General features: G+C 39.7%; 1 protein-coding gene across 4 annotated transcripts in view; it reads left to right on the forward strand.

Annotated features, from left to right (window-relative positions):
* LRP2 (LDL receptor related protein 2) overlaps positions 1-10496 on the forward strand; it is a 141607-nt gene extending 131111 nt beyond the window's left edge. For 2 of the 4 annotated variants that reach the window (XR_015740757.1, XM_087919977.1), the window contains 8 exons: positions 273-363; positions 3528-3595; positions 3758-3878; positions 4962-5091; positions 6680-6790; positions 6934-7041; positions 7903-7974; positions 9345-10496. Coding sequence is in view for 2 of the 4 variants with exons in the window: in XM_087919977.1 (XP_087776103.1) it covers positions 273-363; positions 3528-3595; positions 3758-3878; positions 4962-5091; positions 6680-6790; positions 6934-7041; positions 7903-7974; positions 9345-9506 (863 nt within the window). In the remaining 2 variants the exon portion in view is untranslated. The remainder of the gene's footprint in view (positions 1-272; positions 364-3527; positions 3596-3757; positions 3879-4961; positions 5092-6679; positions 6791-6933; positions 7042-7902; positions 7975-9344) is intronic. The other 2 variants (XR_015740758.1, XM_087919979.1) reach the window with 1 other exon arrangement.
* The last annotated feature ends 8717 nt before the right edge of the window (positions 10497-19213 follow it).

The following is a 19213-nucleotide window of genomic DNA, read 5'->3' on the forward strand; positions in this document are numbered from 1 at the left end:
ATCGCCACTACCGGTTCTCCAGAACCGGTCGAATACCACCACTGTTGTAGACTCAAGATAGATGATGTTGACTGTGTTGTAGACTGAAGATAAATGATGTTTTATACATACTGGTCAGAGCTGAAGAAGCTTATTGGATGAGAAGTGAAACGTCTTCAAAGAAAACCCAGAAAATCCAATTGCCTACTGAAAAAAACATCTTTGGGACAACCGTGACCTGAATGACTGAGAATCTCCATAGACATATAATGCATGTCTTTCATTTTTCATAGCTATTGAATCTCCACCAACAATGCCACCGGCCTGCAGGTGTATGTATGGAGGAACATGCTATTTGGATGAAAGCGAGCTTCCTAAATGCAAGTATGTTTTTACAGATGGATCAAGAAAAACTTAAGAAGTCAAATAACATGTGCGGGTGGCATTGTCTGCGTGGTGGGCAGAGGGACACAGAATGATGAAAACAGCATTGTGATGTCATTCTTTTGGAGATGCATTGGGGCACTGGAGCTTAGGGTACAACAGCAATAGCACTTAGACTTATATACCGCTTCACAGTGCTTTCCAGCCCTCTCTAAGCGGTTTACAGAGTCAGCCTATTGCCCCCAACAATCTGGCTCCTCATTTTAAGGACCTCGAAAGGATGGAAGGCTGAGTCAACCATGAGCCTGGTGAGTCTCGAACTGCGGTCAGCTGGCAGTCAGCAGAAATAGCCTGAAGTACTGCATTCTAACCACTGCGTCATCACGGCTCACACAATGCTGTGGTGTGTGCTCATTCTGATGTAGACAGCAAGCTCTGATGGATGCTCCTACTGTACATACAAATGCTGCAAGAATTCAGGGTAGGCTTTATCCCAGGAGGAGGCCTTTGTTTCTTACATAAATACCTTTTATCAGAGAGAAGTTCAGAGACAAAATGCAAGCATTAACAAACTGGAATTACAGGTAGTCCTCGACTTATGACCACAGTTAGAGCCCACCACGGTTGTTGCTAAGCAAGATAGTTGTTTAGAGAACTTTGCCCCATTTTCTTGCCAGAGTTGTTAAGTGAATCACTGCCGTTGTTAAGATAAGTAGCACTGTTGTTAAGTGAGTCTGGCTTCCCCATTGACTTTGCTTGTCAGAAGGTCACAAAAATGGGGATTGTTATGAACCCCAGGACAACTGTCATAAATAAAAACCAGTGGCCAAGGATCCAGATTTTGATCGCGTGACCACACAGATGCTGCAAAGTGTCGTAAATGTGAAAAAATATTTGTAAGTTGCTTTTTTCAGTGCCGTAGTAACTTCGAATGGTCACTGAATGAACCATTGTAAGTCGAAGACTACTTGTAGTAGCATTTTAATGTGAAAGGCCCAGTTAAAAACACAATCTCTCTTCTTTCTCTTCTTCCTCCTCCCCCTCGTCCTCCTTACGCCACTAACTAGATAATTCTAAAAAAATTCATAGAAATGGGGTGATTGCAGAAATTCCCATTAATTTTTCCTGACCGAGGGCTAGTAGCTGTGATTCCTAAACAGATCCCACAGCGTTGTCTTCCTTGCTCATCAAAAAGCAAACCTCTGTGGATGATCTCCCATAATCTGAGCTCCATGAGGAGAAAAGGGTGTCCTTCGTCATGCCTTCACGATTCAGATCAAACGAGAGGGGTATGGCGGGGTTGTCTGAAGCTGTCACACTGGGAAAAGGCAGGTTCACTGACAGGGGGACCAATTAATGAAATTGGGGTTGGGGCAAAGAGTGGAAAGAGGACATTCCTTCTGCCAAGGGAGGCCAAGAGAAAATAGTCGGAAACCGAACATCGGCTTGTTTCTTTGGTAGCAGAAGCTGCTGGGATACACAATTCAGAGGCTTGGGACTATTTGCACGCCCCCAGTAATCACACACACTAAGCCTGGGTTTTATATTCTTTGCCTGGTTTAGCTAATTGCACTTTCTAACTTCAGAAACTTTCTCCAAACTTCATGTTGCCAATGGCCAAACTACATAGCAAGGTTAAAATAAAACGCAAAACCAGACGTAGCCAGATAGTAAGAGGAAAATGGTTCAGAGGTGGCAGGTGGCCCCGTTTTGTTTTGTTGTTTGGATTGCTTGCGATGATTTTGTATTCATTTTTTTTGTACTTTTGTTCTCCCTCGATTCTTTGTATTTTGTTGTTTTGGTGCTCTTCTTATTGTTGCAAGCTATATAAATGTGATTCAGGCGGCAGTTCTTTTGTGCCGTGAGTGTCTGAAAGAACTGTCAAGAAAAGGAAAGCACTTAAATAGCAGTTTATGTGCTCCAGCCACATTTGCAACTGATGTGTAACCAGTGGCATTCTGAAGGGGATCGCATAAAACGTAAACATAAAAAATCTTCCTTGAGATGCCCTTCTGAGAGGCTAGCCCTCAGACTCATGGGTGAAGCTTTATACCTGTGTTTTTATTCAGTGGGACTCTGATCACACAATGCCTGAAGGGCCGAGCCACTGTATTTATTTATGCCTTGCTGTTTTAAAATCACTTCTTCATCACAGAAGCGTCAAGCTGCTGTGTTCCTTTATAGGTCTGTACCACCTCAAATTAGGAGGAGGGAGGAAAATAGAACGTTTATTGTACCTAAAATATTTGCGTAGTAACATAGCATAGCAAAGGAAAGAGATTGTTCTAAATATATTTAGTTTGGATGCATTCTAATATGCACCCGTCCCCACCCAGGTAAAATGATACAAATCAAATCAAAGTCTCTTCCAAGGCCCCTCAGTGATTTCATAAACATACCTGTCTTGTTTTCTGAAAAGTTAGTTTTGCCATTGCCACTTTCTTGGAGTCAAGCCTAGTCCACAGTCTTGGACTTTCCTGTTGATTTCCCTTCCAAGCATTAACCAGGTCCAACCTTGCTTAGCTTTTCAAGATTTAATCCATTTTACCTAAGGGCAGTGAAATAGTATTGCTTAGGAAGGGACAGCCCACATCAATTGAAATTTCGTTCATGTGTTATATTTTTAAATACATCGTTCTTAAAAACATCTGGAGTGATGAATTGGCAGGTCCTATCACAAATCAAGGCGGGTCCCCAAATGTGGGGATTGGAAATTCAGTGTTTTTTTAAAAAATACAGAACAGCTAAAAGCAATTTACTCAGATTCAAAGAAAACCTAGACAAAATATTTTTATATTCGGTGGAACCTGTAGGGGGCACTGGGGCTCTATTGAAATCAAATCCCTATTATTATTATTATTATTATTATTATTATTATTATTATTATTATTATTATTATCATCATCATCATCATCATCATCATCATCATCATCATCATCATTTTAACCCACATCTCATCAGTTGTGATTCAGCATTCCAGCATGCTCATTTCCAAAGAAATAAGCAAGCTGTTTTGTGGCTTGATGTCTGTGTTTGTGGGTCTGTGCTTCCAACATATCATTACCAAGATATTGCTTTTAAAAAAAGTCTTCTTAGATCGTTAATAAATACAACCAGTTTTTCTACTGTCAGTTCCAGTTAAGCATCTTGCTTTCATTTACCAGGTGCTCCTCGGGCTACACTGGAAATTACTGCGAAGTGGGCCTGTCAAGAGGAATTCCTCCTGGAACAAGTAAGCTTTGAAATGTGTTATCCCGCGAAGCCATCACTCAGTGTGGCCTGAAACCTTTTAAATAAGTTTCTAAGTAGCTGCTGAAGCAACTCTGAGTTTCAGCTGCAGCTTCCCTGTTATTCACTTCCGCTTTTTTTCCTTCTCTTTTTCCTTTTCTAACAGCAGCAGTGGCTGCCTTATTGACGGTCATTCTGATCATCATCATTGGTGCACTGGGAGTGGGTGCCTTTTTCAATTACCGAAGGACAGGATCCCTGCTACCTGCCCTTCCCAAGCTTCCGAGGTAGGTATCGCTCGGCATGACCAGATGGGTCCCATTGGGATTCCTGCAGAATTAAGCCTGGCTCGTGATGGTCTCTGTGGTCAGCAAGAAAAGCTTTCATGCTTTGTCGAACACACACACACAGTTTGTCTGTCTGTCTGTCCCCCCCCTCTCTCTGTTTCCCTCCCCCCCTCTTTTCCCTTTCAAATGCTTTGCAGTACAATCCAATGCACACTAATTCAGAAGAAAGCCCCACCGTATTCAGGCCAAGGTACATATGAGTTTGAAATTAGCTGTTCTTCTAAAGTAAGGAATGGATAACATGGAATCCCGCAGTTGTGATTGACAACTTTGCGACCAATTGGGGGGGGGGGGGGCAGAATGAAGGTAGCAACCCAACAAAATCCGGAGAGTCATTTGTTCCCCCACTCTTGTAGCAAAGGAGATTCTTACTGTGAGTTCTGATTTTTTCTTTTGTGAACCATCAAACTCCCAACACAGACTCTTGCTTAAGAAATGCTTGGTTGAATTGCTCTTACTGAAGTCTTCATTAAAAACTGACTGCCAACTAGCTGCCCCTGAACGGTTCTTCTTTAGAGTATTTTGGGTTATCCTATTTATTTCTTTAATCTAGCACAGTCTTATTTCTATCTTGTCATTTCTATTCAAACTTGATTGTGGAAGAGACTGATTTTCATATCCTCTGGGGAACAAGGACCTGCCTAAGGAACATTTCCATACACCAGGGATGTGCACTATTTTGTTTTTTACCAACAGTTCGGTATGCAGTTGGTCACAATAGTAGAAATATTTAGTAGTATTTCCCCCTTACATACGACTAATTCAAGCATTCTTTATACCCAGAGACAGTTGATGAACAACAGAGATAATCTCAGCTAAGGCTTCAATATAGGCTTCTGAATACTGTGCCGGTTCTTTAAAAACAAATATATCAGTTTTAATGTTTGCATTTGATGGATAACTATTTCTGTATCTGCTTCAAGGGACAATACAGTATATTTAACAATATAATATATTAACAATATATATTAAAACTTGTATTAAAATGTCTTCCTTCTCTTAAAAATAAATTTATCTTTGAAGTTTAAGTAGTCTTGTAAAATCCACGGAAAATGGTAACGGAGTAACTTTCCGACCCGGGGCAGATGTGTCAATGGACATTAATGTAGCTGGTTTTGGAGCTGAATCTTCTATTGACAGAGCAATGCAAATGGTAAGATGATTTTTTTTCCCAATCTTCTTTAAATGAAGCTCTCTTAAATCTTGCCTCTTAGGAGGTGAGACCCTCTAATCTCAGCCCCCATAAAAGCTCGCTTTATAATAAATGGTTTTCCGATTGGCTGTCTGCCATGGCAGCATTGTGTGAGAGTGCTTATAATGTGTCGCAAAATTCTATGTGTGTAATTTTTGCCATCAGCGAAAGAAACTCTGAGGCTGCAGTACTGTTTTTCCAATGCAAGCGGGACCCAGACCAAGTCAAAATTTTGACCACACGCATATGGCTTCATGCTTCGTGGTCTCCCGCTTTTCTTTCCTTGCTATTTAAAGAAGAAATAATGGTCTTACTCAATCCTGTCAACCTTCAGAACAAGGGCTTAGTCTTGGTAGTGGCAACACTTTTTGGTCTTCCTCATTAGAGTTGTTAATGTTTCAGATACCATGACATCTGATTAAGGGAGCTCATTTTTAAATGATACCTTTGATCTCCTTGCCAATATAGAGCATCTACTTCCCAAGTCCACCAGAGGCTGGATGTGCACCCTATGCTATTTACTGTCTAGTTCAGAAATGTCAAACGTGAGGGCCGCGGGCCAGATCTACCGTGTGATAGGCTGAAGAATTGGCCTGCAGGACCATCCTGGAGACAGCATGGGACTGGGCCCTGCCGCCCCAGGCTCAACCACGCCCACCCAGTCGGCCGTAGTGACCAGGCCATGCCCACCCTAGCCCCCCAAGAGTCAAACTCCTGATGCAACCCACGATAGGATCGAGTTTGATACTTCTGGCTAGTTACTTCCTCACTGAGCAGAAAAGAAGGCATAATATAAACCGGGCCCCACCTTTCCAGCTGGTGCCAAGACTGCCCTGGTACCGCACGCCGCACAGGCGCGAGCCGGCCCAGCCCCCCCTCTCGCCCCCCCTCCTTGTCCTTTGAGGGCCCCTCGCCCCTTGGGGGCCTTGCCCCCTTGAACGCGGGCTGACCCCGCTTTCCACAACACCGTCCCAAAGACCCCCCCCGGCCCACGGCCCGTCGCCCGGTGTGCCCATATAAACCAATATTGAACTTCCTTGCCCTTCTCTATACACCTAAAACCCTTTCTCTACCATTGAGACCTAAACAGTTTTGCATTTCTGGTTCATTTGCCAATTACTTTGAAGTCTGGTTAGGTTTCTATTGAAATGAAATTGCTTTGGCTCTTTTATTGCCAATTATTTGTTTTTACAAGACCTTGCTTCCTCCAGCAAAGTATGTTTCTGTGTATGAGGAAGAACAAGATTTATTTTTTTCTTGACAAATGATTTATGGAAGAGTCATTTTGCAGTTACTTAGGAGCAGTGATTTGAATTGATAATCTTGCCTAATTTTATTTAACAATGGCAGTGCCTGCTACACTGCTACACTGAATATATGCCAAAAGAACCTATCATTAAAAAAAAGCTGAAAGGTTAATTCGTGTAAGATTAATATTTGCATTTCTCTTGCCTGCGGTATTTCTTTTTCTGTGTATTTTATTATGCATTGCATTAAAAAATTACAAATTAGTCAACTTTTGACTCATCTATATATCTATTGCTTTCAGAATGAAAACTTTGCTTTGGAAACTGGGAAGCAGCCAATTACATTTGAGAATCCTATGTACGCAACGAAAGACACCAGAGCAGAGGATGTGATCGTAGCATCTCCAACAAAAGTAAGAAGAGGATTTTTTTTAAAATTTTTCACCCCCCCCCACCCTAGTATTCATTTACATGTCATTTCCCCAATCCCCTTTCCTTTTAAGCATTCTGTAGTTGGTCTGTTCTTCAGTCCTGTCAAAACTATCTTTGACAATAGGTAACTGCTTCCAAGAGTGAAGGAAATGAAAACTTTGAGAATCCGGTATACGCTACACCTGTATCTGCTGATGCAGCTCAGCCTTCTACAAGCACAGAAACGATCCAGGTAACAGAAAGCGATGGTACAAGGTGTGGCAGAATCCGATGGGAAGAAGTGGGTGGGAATGCGTTGTGGAATGGGAGGAGGGAGTTACAACGGCACTGAAAAAAGTGACTTCGAACATTTTTGTCACACTTAATAACCATTGCAGCATGATCCTCATGGTCACATGATCAAAATTCAGACACTTGGCAACTGATTCATATTTATGACGGTTGCAGTGTCACGGGGTCATGTGATCACCTTTTGCGACCTTCTGACAAGCAAAGTCAGTGGGGAAGCCGGATTCACTTAACAACCGTGTTACTAACTTAATAACTGCAGTGATTCACTGAATCATTGTGGCAAGAAAGGGCATGAAATTCACCTGACAACTGTCTTGCTTAGTTGCAAGCTGTGGCAAGAAAGATAATAAAACGGGGCAAAACTCACTTAGCAAATGTCTCACTTAGCAGCAGAACTTTTGGGTTCAGCTGTGGTCATAAATCAAGGACTACCTATATTTTCCTCAGATGAAAGATTATATATTTTACCATATCCATCTCAACAATATGCACATTTTCGAAGTGATGAATATCATTTCAGTACATGGTATGATTTTTTGTTCTTAACACACAGAAACAAAGGTGCTCCGTCTTCAATACATGCATCTTTTCGGTCTGATTATTTCTCCCTATATCCTTTCTTGCCCCCTGGGTTTCACAATACCGAGCTTGATCTTACTCAAAACAGCTAAGGATAAGAATGAATAAGTTCCTTGTCTTTAAAAAAAAAAAGAAATTTTAAAGAATCAGTTTGCAAATTACTGATTCATTGGTACCAAATCAATTGTTAATTTCACCTGATTTTTTTAAAAAAATATTTCAGGAATCAAAATGGAGCTTCTTTAAAAGAAAAATGAAACAAAGTACTAACTTTGAAAATCCCATCTATTCAGAGGTAAGGTTCTATAGTTTAAAATTCCTACTTAGCAAAACAATATTGATTTTTAAATTGTTGATACTTCACAATATTCTATTCTTCATAATGAGAAATGTCATTGAGCAATGTATATAAAAGTGAAATAAGAAAAGGAGAGGTTTTCTTTTCTTTTCACCATATTCTTTCTTCTTCCTGTGTTGCAAGTTTCTCTGTTTGGTGGTGTTATTGTTTTTGAAGAAAATGAGAGAAAAACATTCCCTAAGGCGACTCCTGGAATTGGTGTCATTTTCTTTCTATTCCAGGAACACACATCTCTATTTTTGCCTTGCCTTCTATTAGAGCAGGGGGATGTATTACACTTAATTCTGGAAATAAAAGCTGCTGTTATGCCCAGAATTGCCTTGCACAGAACCATGACACACTTTTATTTAGTTGGCTATACCATTCCCCAGACCCCAAATTGGCCAGAATAATCAGTTCTGCGTTATTGAGCAGAATATTGAATATTCCAAACATGAGACTAACACAGGGATTTAATTCTATCTAATGTATGAAAGGAGAATTAGTTTATTTTTGTAGTTAAGGCATTTGAATAAGAGCAGGGAGACCTGAGTTCTAGTCCTGAATTAGGCAACTGGGTGACTTTGGACCAGTCACTGTTTCTCAACCAAGGAAGAAGGCAATAGCAAACCACTTCCAAAATTTTGCCTAGAAAACTTAATGAACTTTGTCCCTGTAGTCATCAGGAGTCGAGTTTGACTCAAAGGCAAAAATAGAGAAATTATTATTTATTATGGATGTTCTTTGTTGATATTTACAGAAAATAATTCACAGAGCAGAGCTCTTCTTCTCTGTATGAGGAGTGTGTTTTTTTTCAGAGGTCAACATTTTGGTAGTACACCTGTGGACTCAAGTCTTTCCTGGTATTGGTCAAGTTAGATGTCTTGGGCCCTGTCCAGATGCTTTTTATATAATTGGTGTTTTGTAACATTCAGCAAATTCTTTCGCTTGCAGAGAACAGAGATTTCAATGTTCCTATTATCTCCTTGGCAGCCTAGATTCTTCCTATCAGTTCTGATATTCAGCTTTCTCACTGACCCCATTTTTTTCCCACAAAGTCCCTTTGTTTGCAACATTTTTATCACAATCTTATGTCTTCTGCAGAAATTCCCTACTCATTCTTCATTCATGCTCTAAAATGTTTACATCACCTTTCCGTTACGACTATAGATGTTAAAGTAATAATAATAATGGTTGAATATCTTTACATGCAGAAATGAAAATAAATTGAATACAATAGTTGCACAAACATGAGCAAGTATTGGGTGGCTAACTGACCACATTACAAAGCGTAATAAACACTGATAACTTTACTCTGTTTCTTTCAGATGGAAAAAGAACAGCAAGGAGAAGCTGAAAGTGCCCCTTCCTCCTCTCCATCACTGCCTCAGAAGATTATTTTGAAAAGAGACTCACCCTTAGCCTATTCAGCGACTGAAGATTCATTTAAAGACACTGTCAATCTAGTCAAAGAGGATTCTATTGTATAACTGATTCAATTAGGGAATCTCTAGACACAACCATTTGCACATACGTTTTTTGTAAACAGAAGGAAGAAAAATAGTTCACATTTCTGTGAGGAAATATTTTTAGCCTTAGATGGAAACATGTGTCAAAACCATGCCTCATTGTTCTCTTCTTTTTCTTTTTCACACACGCCAATGCCTATTTTTATGAGTAATTATCACAGTGTACTATATGTATATCTTTGCACTGACACTCTGAAAGTAATGTTATAAATATGCTGTATATTTGTAAATTTCTAAAAGATTATCAGGTTGTTGATGTCAATGTTCTAAAATCGTATCAATAGGGATAAGTCCTCTATAAAATATAATTATACTAAATAATATAGAGGAGAACATAGTGACCATCTACTGAATTGCCAAGACTTTTGGAACTATATTTATAGGCAGACTCTGCTAAATATGCACTGGTGTTACTGGGCATCTCTCCTCTGTTTTATATGAAAAAAAAATTGCCCTCTTTTTATATCATATAGAAGAAGATAGCTAATTGTTCCAAGGAACAAACAAAACAAAATGGCACAAACTTTATTTTGTATTAAAAGTTTGCCTTTTGAATGAAGAACCTCCTGATTATCAGTGAAAGAATTCCATTCTAGAGTAAAGTCTGTGTAAGTTTTTCACATTTTATTAAACCAGTAGTAACTGGTATCCAAAACACTTGATTTAAGAACTGTTTTAGGAGGCATCATTTGATCCCTTTGTGGAAAAACTGTGTGCCACTGCAGGAATATTTAACCTGCTGTTTTGTTTTATATTCCTGGTCTAACTATTAATGTAGAAGTCCAGGCTAATAAATTTATAACGTACGAGATGTCTTTTCTTTAAATATATATTAATTTTCAAAGTGAAATGCTATCCCTGTTTTTATGTTTTGGTTGCCTTGATAGGTAATGTGATTAGAAAAATAAAACTGGAATATGCTGCTGCTGAATAAATCTAAAGTATTTTATCATTTCCTGTCTTTTTTAAAATTTGATTAGAATCAGGACTTCAGAGATAACCTGGGACTTGGTAGGAATTTGACCAGAGGTGTCAAACTCATGTTGTCACGGCAGCGTCTTGTGACGTATCATGACTTTTTCCCCCTTTGCTAAAAAGGGCGTGGGCGTGGTCAGCGTGTGACGCATCTGACCTGCGGCCCATGAGTTTGACAGCCTTGAAATAGACTCTGGCAAGTGAACGATGCTTTGGGCCTTGAATTCAAATGACTGGAAGCCTACTTTTTTCACTCTCCTCTGAAATCATGCAGTGATGCTGGCCCAAGTTGCTTTTCTCTTTTTTCTTTTCACTTGGCTCTAATGGGAAGTGACACCTTTGCAAAGGACAGAGAAACAGTGGGCAATGAGACTTTTGGCTTCCTATCTGACAAACTATACAGGTTATCAGAGTATGAGAAAGAATATAGCGCTGTGCCTCAGAAGCTGTGAAGTGGCCTGTGGAAAAATGTAAACGTCATAACAGCACTGTGGTAAAACTGCATACAAACCAGTAAAGACCAGCTTTTATTTTTTTAATAAAAGCAAAGATAAAAAACATTCAAATTGAAGTTGGGAGTTAGCAAAAGAACATTTTAAATGGATATGCTTAACAAATTCAATTTACTTGGTAATTTTTTATTTGCTAAATAAATTTTTAGTAGCTGGGAAATGATTAAAAATTAATTACAAAAAGAAACTAAAGGAAAGGAAAAGAAATCAAAACTAGCTGTCATTCACTAGGCTTCTGTCTTTCTGCCACTGCAAAGCACTTTATTTATTTATTATTTATTTGTTTATTTATTTTTGCCATCACATCCATGTATCACATCAGATTTTGGATGTTCTTACTAAATGAGTTTGGATGCTGGAGCCTGAGAAATAAATCTAATAAATGATTCAGCTTAAATTTGATTTATCTTTCGATTTACAATATGCAGCCAAATGTTTTCTGGCTGGTAGTGATTTTTTTAGGAACACATTTTGTTTCAATTTTGAATTGGCAGCAAGGCTGAAATTTATATGTTATTGGGATACCAAAGGGCCGTTCAAAAGAAGATAAAAGGTACCACATGACAACCTGTTGTTTTTTCCCCCCATTTCTTGGCTGTTCCCAGCTGCTGTTACACAACCTTCCATTTCTGTGCCAATCAAAATAGAAAAAAACCCAAATCTGCCTGCAAAAATAACTCCCATTCAGGAAATCACGGAGCAGTTTCATATCAAGCATCATATAATTTAAAGGCAGAGCTACATAACAGGACATCATAAAACCAAATGATGGCCAATGCATTTCTTTCACACTGAATAGATTTTCTAATGTATGTTCATTTGCAAATAGGAAACAGTCACAAACTGCTCCCAAAATAACTGCTTGAACTCCTTTTAGGCATTGCCTTCCTTTGATTTTTTTCCCCCTAATCAAATCCCAATCAATATCTACAGTGAAAAAAACAGCCCAATTTAAGTCCAATATAAGTTCAGTTTTCACTGGAGTTGGGTGGTCAATAAATTTAAATAAATGCCCAACTTTCTTCAACTGTAGAGTCTTGGTGGAAGTTACTTCTCTTATTTTGTTAGCCGTATAGACTAAAATTGAGACATGATGTGTGGTAATGGTTAAAGCAAGGAGGGGCTGTCACCTTTGTATCTCAGTTTCAATCTCCAAGCTGACTAGGTAGCCCTACAATCCCTCTCTCAGCATAGCCTTCTAGGGGGAAAAAGGGAAGAAAGAAGCATACAGGTAGCCCTCAATTTACAACAGTTCATTTAGTGACCATTCAAAGTTACGATGGCACTGAAATATATATATATATAAAATAATGGCACTGAAATATATATATATATATATTCTTAAGTTTTCACGGGTACTTACATGTATAGTATTCATCTTTGTTCGGATATTTCCCACGTCATTATAGTTGTGCTTTTAAAGTTGTAGCAACGTTTTGGCAGAATCTTATCTGCCATCAGAAGCCTGATGATGGCAGATGTGATTCTGCCAAAACGGTGCTACAACTTTAAAAGCACAACTATAATGACACGGCAAAATACCCAAACAAAGCTGAATACCATATATATATAACAAATGTGGCAAGGAAAGTAGTAAAATGGGGCAAAAGTCCCTTAACAAATTTCTCACTTAGCAACATATGTTTCGAGCTCAATTGTGGTCATAAGTGACCTGTATGTATCAATCTTGGGCACCTGAAGGAAAAGCAGGATAGAAAATTTACGAACACACACTTCCCCCATTGATTGATACAGTGGGAGTTAGACTGCCAGCCTCAGAGCTCCAAGTTAGATAGATTGCTAAGAGAATTGGGTTTCCTGCCAAGGTGGAGATGCCACGCAAATGTGGCTATGTTCCAAATTTCAGCTTAAGAGAGCCTTGTCTCTTGACAACCCAGTCCTTCATATCTAGTGTGTTCCCCTAACTAATTTAAAAAAAGGATTCACATTATACTGCATCCTGAAATTCTTTTTCTGGTTGAAGTCCATTTCGCCTAGGAAATTACATCGAAGCACAATTCCTTGCGCAGTGCTTGTCTGCAAAAAGGTGCTCTGGACATCAAAATACAGCCTTGGGAAGCCACACTTCGTTGTTCAAATCAGTTTATTCAGTGTTTTTCAACTCCGGTAACTTGAAAATGTGTGGACTTCAAGTCCACGCATCTTCAAGTTCCTGGGTCGAAAAACACTGATCCAGACAGTGTCTTGCCAGGCCAAAGGCCTTCCATCTCTCAAAAGCTACTGAGGGCCCCTTCAGCTACTAATATGTTTTTTCATGGACAGTAAAGTTTGGCCAGCCATTTGGCCAGCCATTGCAAAATCCTGTCACAGCATCCAGCAAATCCAGGTGCCACCGAAGAAGGCTCGCTAGGCCTCTGAGAGCCCACCTAGCCTTACAAAGTTTTATTGTCTCCTTTTTTGTCTTTTTTATTTTATTATTAGTATTTCAATTTTGCTAAATATCTTTTGTTCATTTAGTCTTCCTTTATCAACATGTATAAAAGCACATACACTCGTGCATATATCCATACAAACAAACACACACATACATGAATACACCAAGTAATAAACACAACTGAGATTTTAATATAATTTAGCGTAAGACCGAAATCCTTATTATAAAGCAAGTACCTTGATATGTGCTCATCTTCTATTTTCTCATTCATTTCCAGTGTTATATATAATTTGAACAAATGGTTAAAAATTATAATGTTCTAACATTAATATCCAAAACTGCAATTAATATTGATATATTTATTACTCAAAGGCATCTAAATAACAGAATCTAAGTATTTACTGTATATAAATGTCATCATACTGCAATAATATAGTGTATTAAAACTATGGAGCGATAGTTCTCCGTATGGCTGGATTTAGTAATATGTCAAAGGACTGAGCTAATTCTATATTACTTTAATGAATATATCTTTAATTTCTTCAAATGTCACTTAATTTCTGGTTTGTATATTCTTATTTTACTATATTAGCAATTATATTCTTGTTTTACTTCACCATATTTTCTATTTATTCTACTTACCAATAAAATATTTAAATGGTAAAAAGAAAAATGAAACTCTGCTTAGGACGACGCTCCGGATAAGCCATGACCTTAATGTTAGGGCCATTCCATTGCAAAGACCACTAGAGGGTAGCATGGTCATACAGAAAACCTGATTTCTTTGCTGACCTCTAGGAGTATTTTAGATTAGAGCCTGTTTAGTATGAGGATTCAGGCACCAGGCTAAAAACCAGAAGTGTGAGGTCTAGTTTCACCTTAGATATAAAGCTGGTTAGGTGGCTTTGGATCGGTCACTCTCTTTCCTTCCTAGGAAAAAGGAAATGAGAAAGCGATTCCAACCAAGAAGATGGGTCTAGGAAGTTGCAAATAATTCAAGGTTACACACACGCATGCGCGCGCGCGCGCGCACACACACACACACACACACAGAGTTGTTTGAATTGTGACGAACCAGATCAAGTGGTCCTAATTAGGCTTGGTGTAACTTTTATCATGTCAGATAGGCTTCAGTTAGCTCAGAGGGTCATAAATTGAGCAGAATTGATTTAAGCGACAGAAAAATATTACTGAAAGAACATGCACCACCCCAAACATAGTACTGTGGATAGTTTTCAATCCAAGACACTCTTCCTTTTGACTAAATCTCATTTCAGTACACCTATTAGAAACTAGCTCAGCTAAAGATAGGAACCCAGAAAATCCCTGCTAAGTGCCCTGTGGTCTGTTCAGTAAGACTACCTTACCTTTGAAAATACCAACCACAGTTGCCAGCAAAACACCACAAGATCTATTGTCTAAATCACAATCACTAAACACTCTAGCCCAACACTGCTCAAATAAACATTACCTTCATCTCATTTTACAAATTATAAGTGAACAAGTTTATTAATATGAGAAAGATGATAATCATATTAATACACTGCTCAAAAAAATAAAGGGAACACTTAAACAACACAGTGTAACTCCAAGTCAATCACACTTCTGTGAAATCAAACTGTCCCCTTAGGTAGCAACATTGACTGACAATCAATTTCACATGCTGTTGTGCAAATGGAATAGACCACAGGTGGAAAGCATAGGCAGTTAGCAAGACATCCCCAATAAAGGAGTGGTTCTGCAGGTGGTGACCACAGACCACTTCTCAGTTCCTATGCTTTCTGGCTGGTGGTTTGGTCACTTTTGAATGCTGGCGGTGCTTTCACTCTAGTGGTGGCATGAGACAGAGTCTACAACCCACACAAGTGGCTCAGGTAGTGCAGCTCATCCAGGATGGCACATCAATGCGAGCTGTGGCAAGAAGGTTTGCTGTGTCTGTCAGTGTAGTGTCCAGAGCATGGAAGCGCTACCAGGAGACAGGCCAGTACATCAGGAGACATGGAGGAGGCCGTAGGAGGGCAACAACCCTGCATCAGGACTGCTACCTCCGCCTTTGTGCAAGAAGGGACAGGTGGAGCACTGCCAGAACCCTGCAAAATAACCTCCAGTGGGCCACAAATGTGCATGTGGCTGCTCAAACGGTCAGAAACAGACTCCATGAGGGTGGTATGAGGGCCCAACGTCCACAGGTGGGGGTTGTGCTTACAGTGCAACACCGTGCAGGATGTTTGGCATTTGCCAAAGAACACCAAGATTGGCAAATTCACCACTGGCACCCTGTGCACTTCACAGATGAAAGCAGGTTCACACTGAACACATGTGACAAATATGACAGTGTCTGGAGATGCCGTGGAGAACGTTCTGCTGTCTTCAACATCCTCCAGCATGACCGGTTTGGCAGTGAGTCAGTAATGGTGTGGGGTGGCATTTTTTTAGGGGGCCGCACAGCCCTCCATGTGCTCACCAGAGGTAGCCTGGCTGCCATTAGGTACCGAGATGAGATCCTCAGACCCCTTGTGAGACCATATGCTGGTGCAGTTGGCCCTGGGTTCCTCCTAACGCACGACAATGCTAGACCTCATATGGCTGGAGTGTGTCAGCAGTTCCTGCAAGACAAAGGCATTGATGCTATGGACTGGCCCGTCGGTTCCCCAGACCTAAATCCAATTGAGCACATCTGGGACATCATGTCTCACTCCATCCACCAATTTCATGTTGCACCACAGACTGTCCAGGAGTTGCGGGATGCTTTAGTCCAGGTGTGGGAGGAGACCATCCGCCACCTCATCAGGAGCATGCCCAGGTGTTGTAGGGAGGTCATACAGGCACGTGGAGGCCACACACACTACTGAGCCTCATTTTGACTTGTTTTAAAGTTGATCCATCAAAGTTGGATCAGCCTGTAGTGTTTTTTTCCACTTTAATTTTGAGTGTAACTCTAAATCCAGACCTCCATGGGTTGCTAAATATGATTTCCATTGCTAATTTTTGTGTGATTTTGTTGTCAGCACATTCAACTATGTAATGAACAAAGTATTTAATAAGAGTATTTCATTCATTCAGATCTAGGATGTCTTATTTTTGTGTTCCCTTTATTTTTTTGAGCAGTGTATATATAAAGTAATTGCAATGTGCACAAAGTGTAGCCTACAGCTGAACATCTTGCCTTTCCAGAACATATTTATTGAGATATTTTATGGATAATTTTTTCAAAAGCAGATTAATCTGCTTTCCAATAAGGAATTGCTCTTGAGCTCTGTAAGATCAGAACTATCACCTCTCCAATCATGCCAGCTTCATAAAGAAACTAGCTAAAATGTCATACTATGACACAAGTTTTTTTGGGGGAAACATCTTGTACTATTGCTCAAGTTTAATGTCAACAGATTGACACATACAGCTGCCCAGTGTGTGTGTTTGAATGTTGATTACCTCTTACAACAAAATGGAAGGACGGATAATTTCAAAATTCTCTGGTGAAAGACCCCATCCTTTAAATCAGAGTTCTCGAATTGTGAGATGGTCCTTCCTTGGGGAGGTGAACACAGAGTCCAGGTGAATGAAGAACCTTTTAGTTGCAGATTGTTACAATGAATCCAACTTCCCCAAAATGTCATGGTGCTGTTTTCATTGTTTATTTGTGTTCATTTTGGTGTACATCTCAGGTTTAGGCTTTAGAAGAGTCTGAGGGCCACATTTAGCATAATGAGCAGAAAATTCTCCTACCACACCTCTAACAACACCAAACTTTAACTGCATTTTTAAACGAGTGAAATTGTATCCTGTTACTCCATGTGGGGGTTTTGCAATAGCCTTCCTTCTCTGAAAGAACAGGGCAGCTTGCTGTCCCAGAGATAGCAAATAAGTTTCCTCAGAATTCAGCATACAAAAGAACCAAAACCACCCAACAGATGTTTAAGGAAGAGCAGAAATTGCTGAAGCAGAAGTAAGAGCTGATGTTGCAAGGTGACTCAGAGCATAGCACCAAATTTGAAAAATGCAGTTCTTGAAAAGTCAACGTTTGTCACCAGTTCCGTAACATTACAACTATAGAATACTTTCTTAACTTGTGCCGAGGGCTTTATATTATAATTCAGGTCAGATGCAAGGCACAAAATAGCATGAAATATTATTCCATGGCACAAAATGTGGAAGTGCCTCAAATCTCTCCCCTAAACCAGTATCATTCATTCTATGGCTTTCTTGGGAGCAGTTGCAGAGATTAAACTATTTAATGGCTTAATAAGTTATCTTTTTTTTTCCTGATGTAATGATATTGCTAAACTTTCAGGCAAAGTATATCTGATTTAATTGCCATTATTTTTGTTACTACTTTGTTATTATTTAATTATTAATTGGTCTCAAATTAAAAAGTAAAAATGTATTACTTGCCACTTTTAATAAACAGATAAACTTCAGGTTAGATAGACTTCAGATATAAAGCATTTACTTTTACTTTAGGCCAGGCCTGTCAAACTGGTGGCCCACAAGCCAGATCTGTCACATGCAGGCCATGCCCACCCCGGCTCTGCAAAGGCAAAATATGTCACTATATATCACGTGAAGTGACTGAATTGGACACCCATGCTTAAATACAAAATTAATCAAAGAGACTGACACAGAAGAAACATAACATGTAAGGCCTCTTTGGAATACCAGAACTAGCTCACATTTGTAAGGTTTCCACATAGGGTTACCACACATCTGGCAAAAGGAAAATATAACCTCGTTTTTACTCTTATATCCTCTGACTGGCAGGTACAGCTTTAACAATCAAATATTGTCTGGCTTTTTAAATATCTCTTCCTGAGCAGCCTTTCTCTGAGATGCTGCACTTCCGTAAAAAGTGCTAAGACAAATTAATAAGCTCATCTCTTTGACCTTTGAGTCTCCATTTAAACAACCACTCATTCAGCAGTACTTGTGGCACCAATTGAACGAGTGGTAGTTACAACTGGTCCTCAAAGTTCAGGTGGTCACAATGCCCTCATGGTTACATGATCCCGACTTGGGTTCTTGGCAACTGGGCCAGAGTTCTGATGGTTGCAGAGTCTTATGGTCACATGATTGTGGTTTGTAACTTTCTATGCCAGCTTCTCACAAGGAAATTCAAGTTTTGGAAGCTGACAGGTCAGATGTCACAATCATGTGAAGTCCTTACTTAACAAAGGTACCCAGGGACTGCAGGAACTTCTGGCACTAAACAGCAGAGTCACCTGATGTTATGTTTTATGACTGCATCACTTAGCAATGGAAATTCTGATCCCAATTATCTAGTTAAGTAAGGACTACTATTAGTTGATTGGCACTCTCCTGCCAGGTAATGTGATGACCCGGGGCATGGCATAGAGGCAACACAATCAGATAATCAGTAGGAGTCCCTTTATTAGCTCCAACTTTGCCCTCAATGTCCTTGGTTACCTTCTAGCTGGAGAAAAACTCTCCCAGGAACAACCTTTGGCTGCAGAGAATCAAGTCCAAAACATGGTCAACAAAAACTGTAACTATAAGTCCAATCAAGGCAAGATGAGGTAATTAGCCTGGCAGGGCAAGAGAAGGAATTCCAGACATGAAGGAACAGCAGTAATTCAACCCAGTTGAGAGAATGCCAGGAACGCAGGTAACCAAAGCCAACACAAGATAAACTCACATTTGTTCCCAGCAGCCGCCACTCTCAGTTTGCATCTCTTTTAAACTCTCTTCCCAGGTGTGCCTAATGAAAGGAATCAGGGCCCTTTCCTCCCTGGTAAGCTATGCAACCCACGTTGCTCTCTTCTCCATTCCAC

This window comes from Pseudonaja textilis, chromosome 1, assembly GCF_049901715.1.
Source record: "Pseudonaja textilis isolate UNSWEBS1 chromosome 1, rPseTex1.2, whole genome shotgun sequence".
Taxonomy (NCBI): domain Eukaryota; kingdom Metazoa; phylum Chordata; class Lepidosauria; order Squamata; family Elapidae; genus Pseudonaja; species Pseudonaja textilis.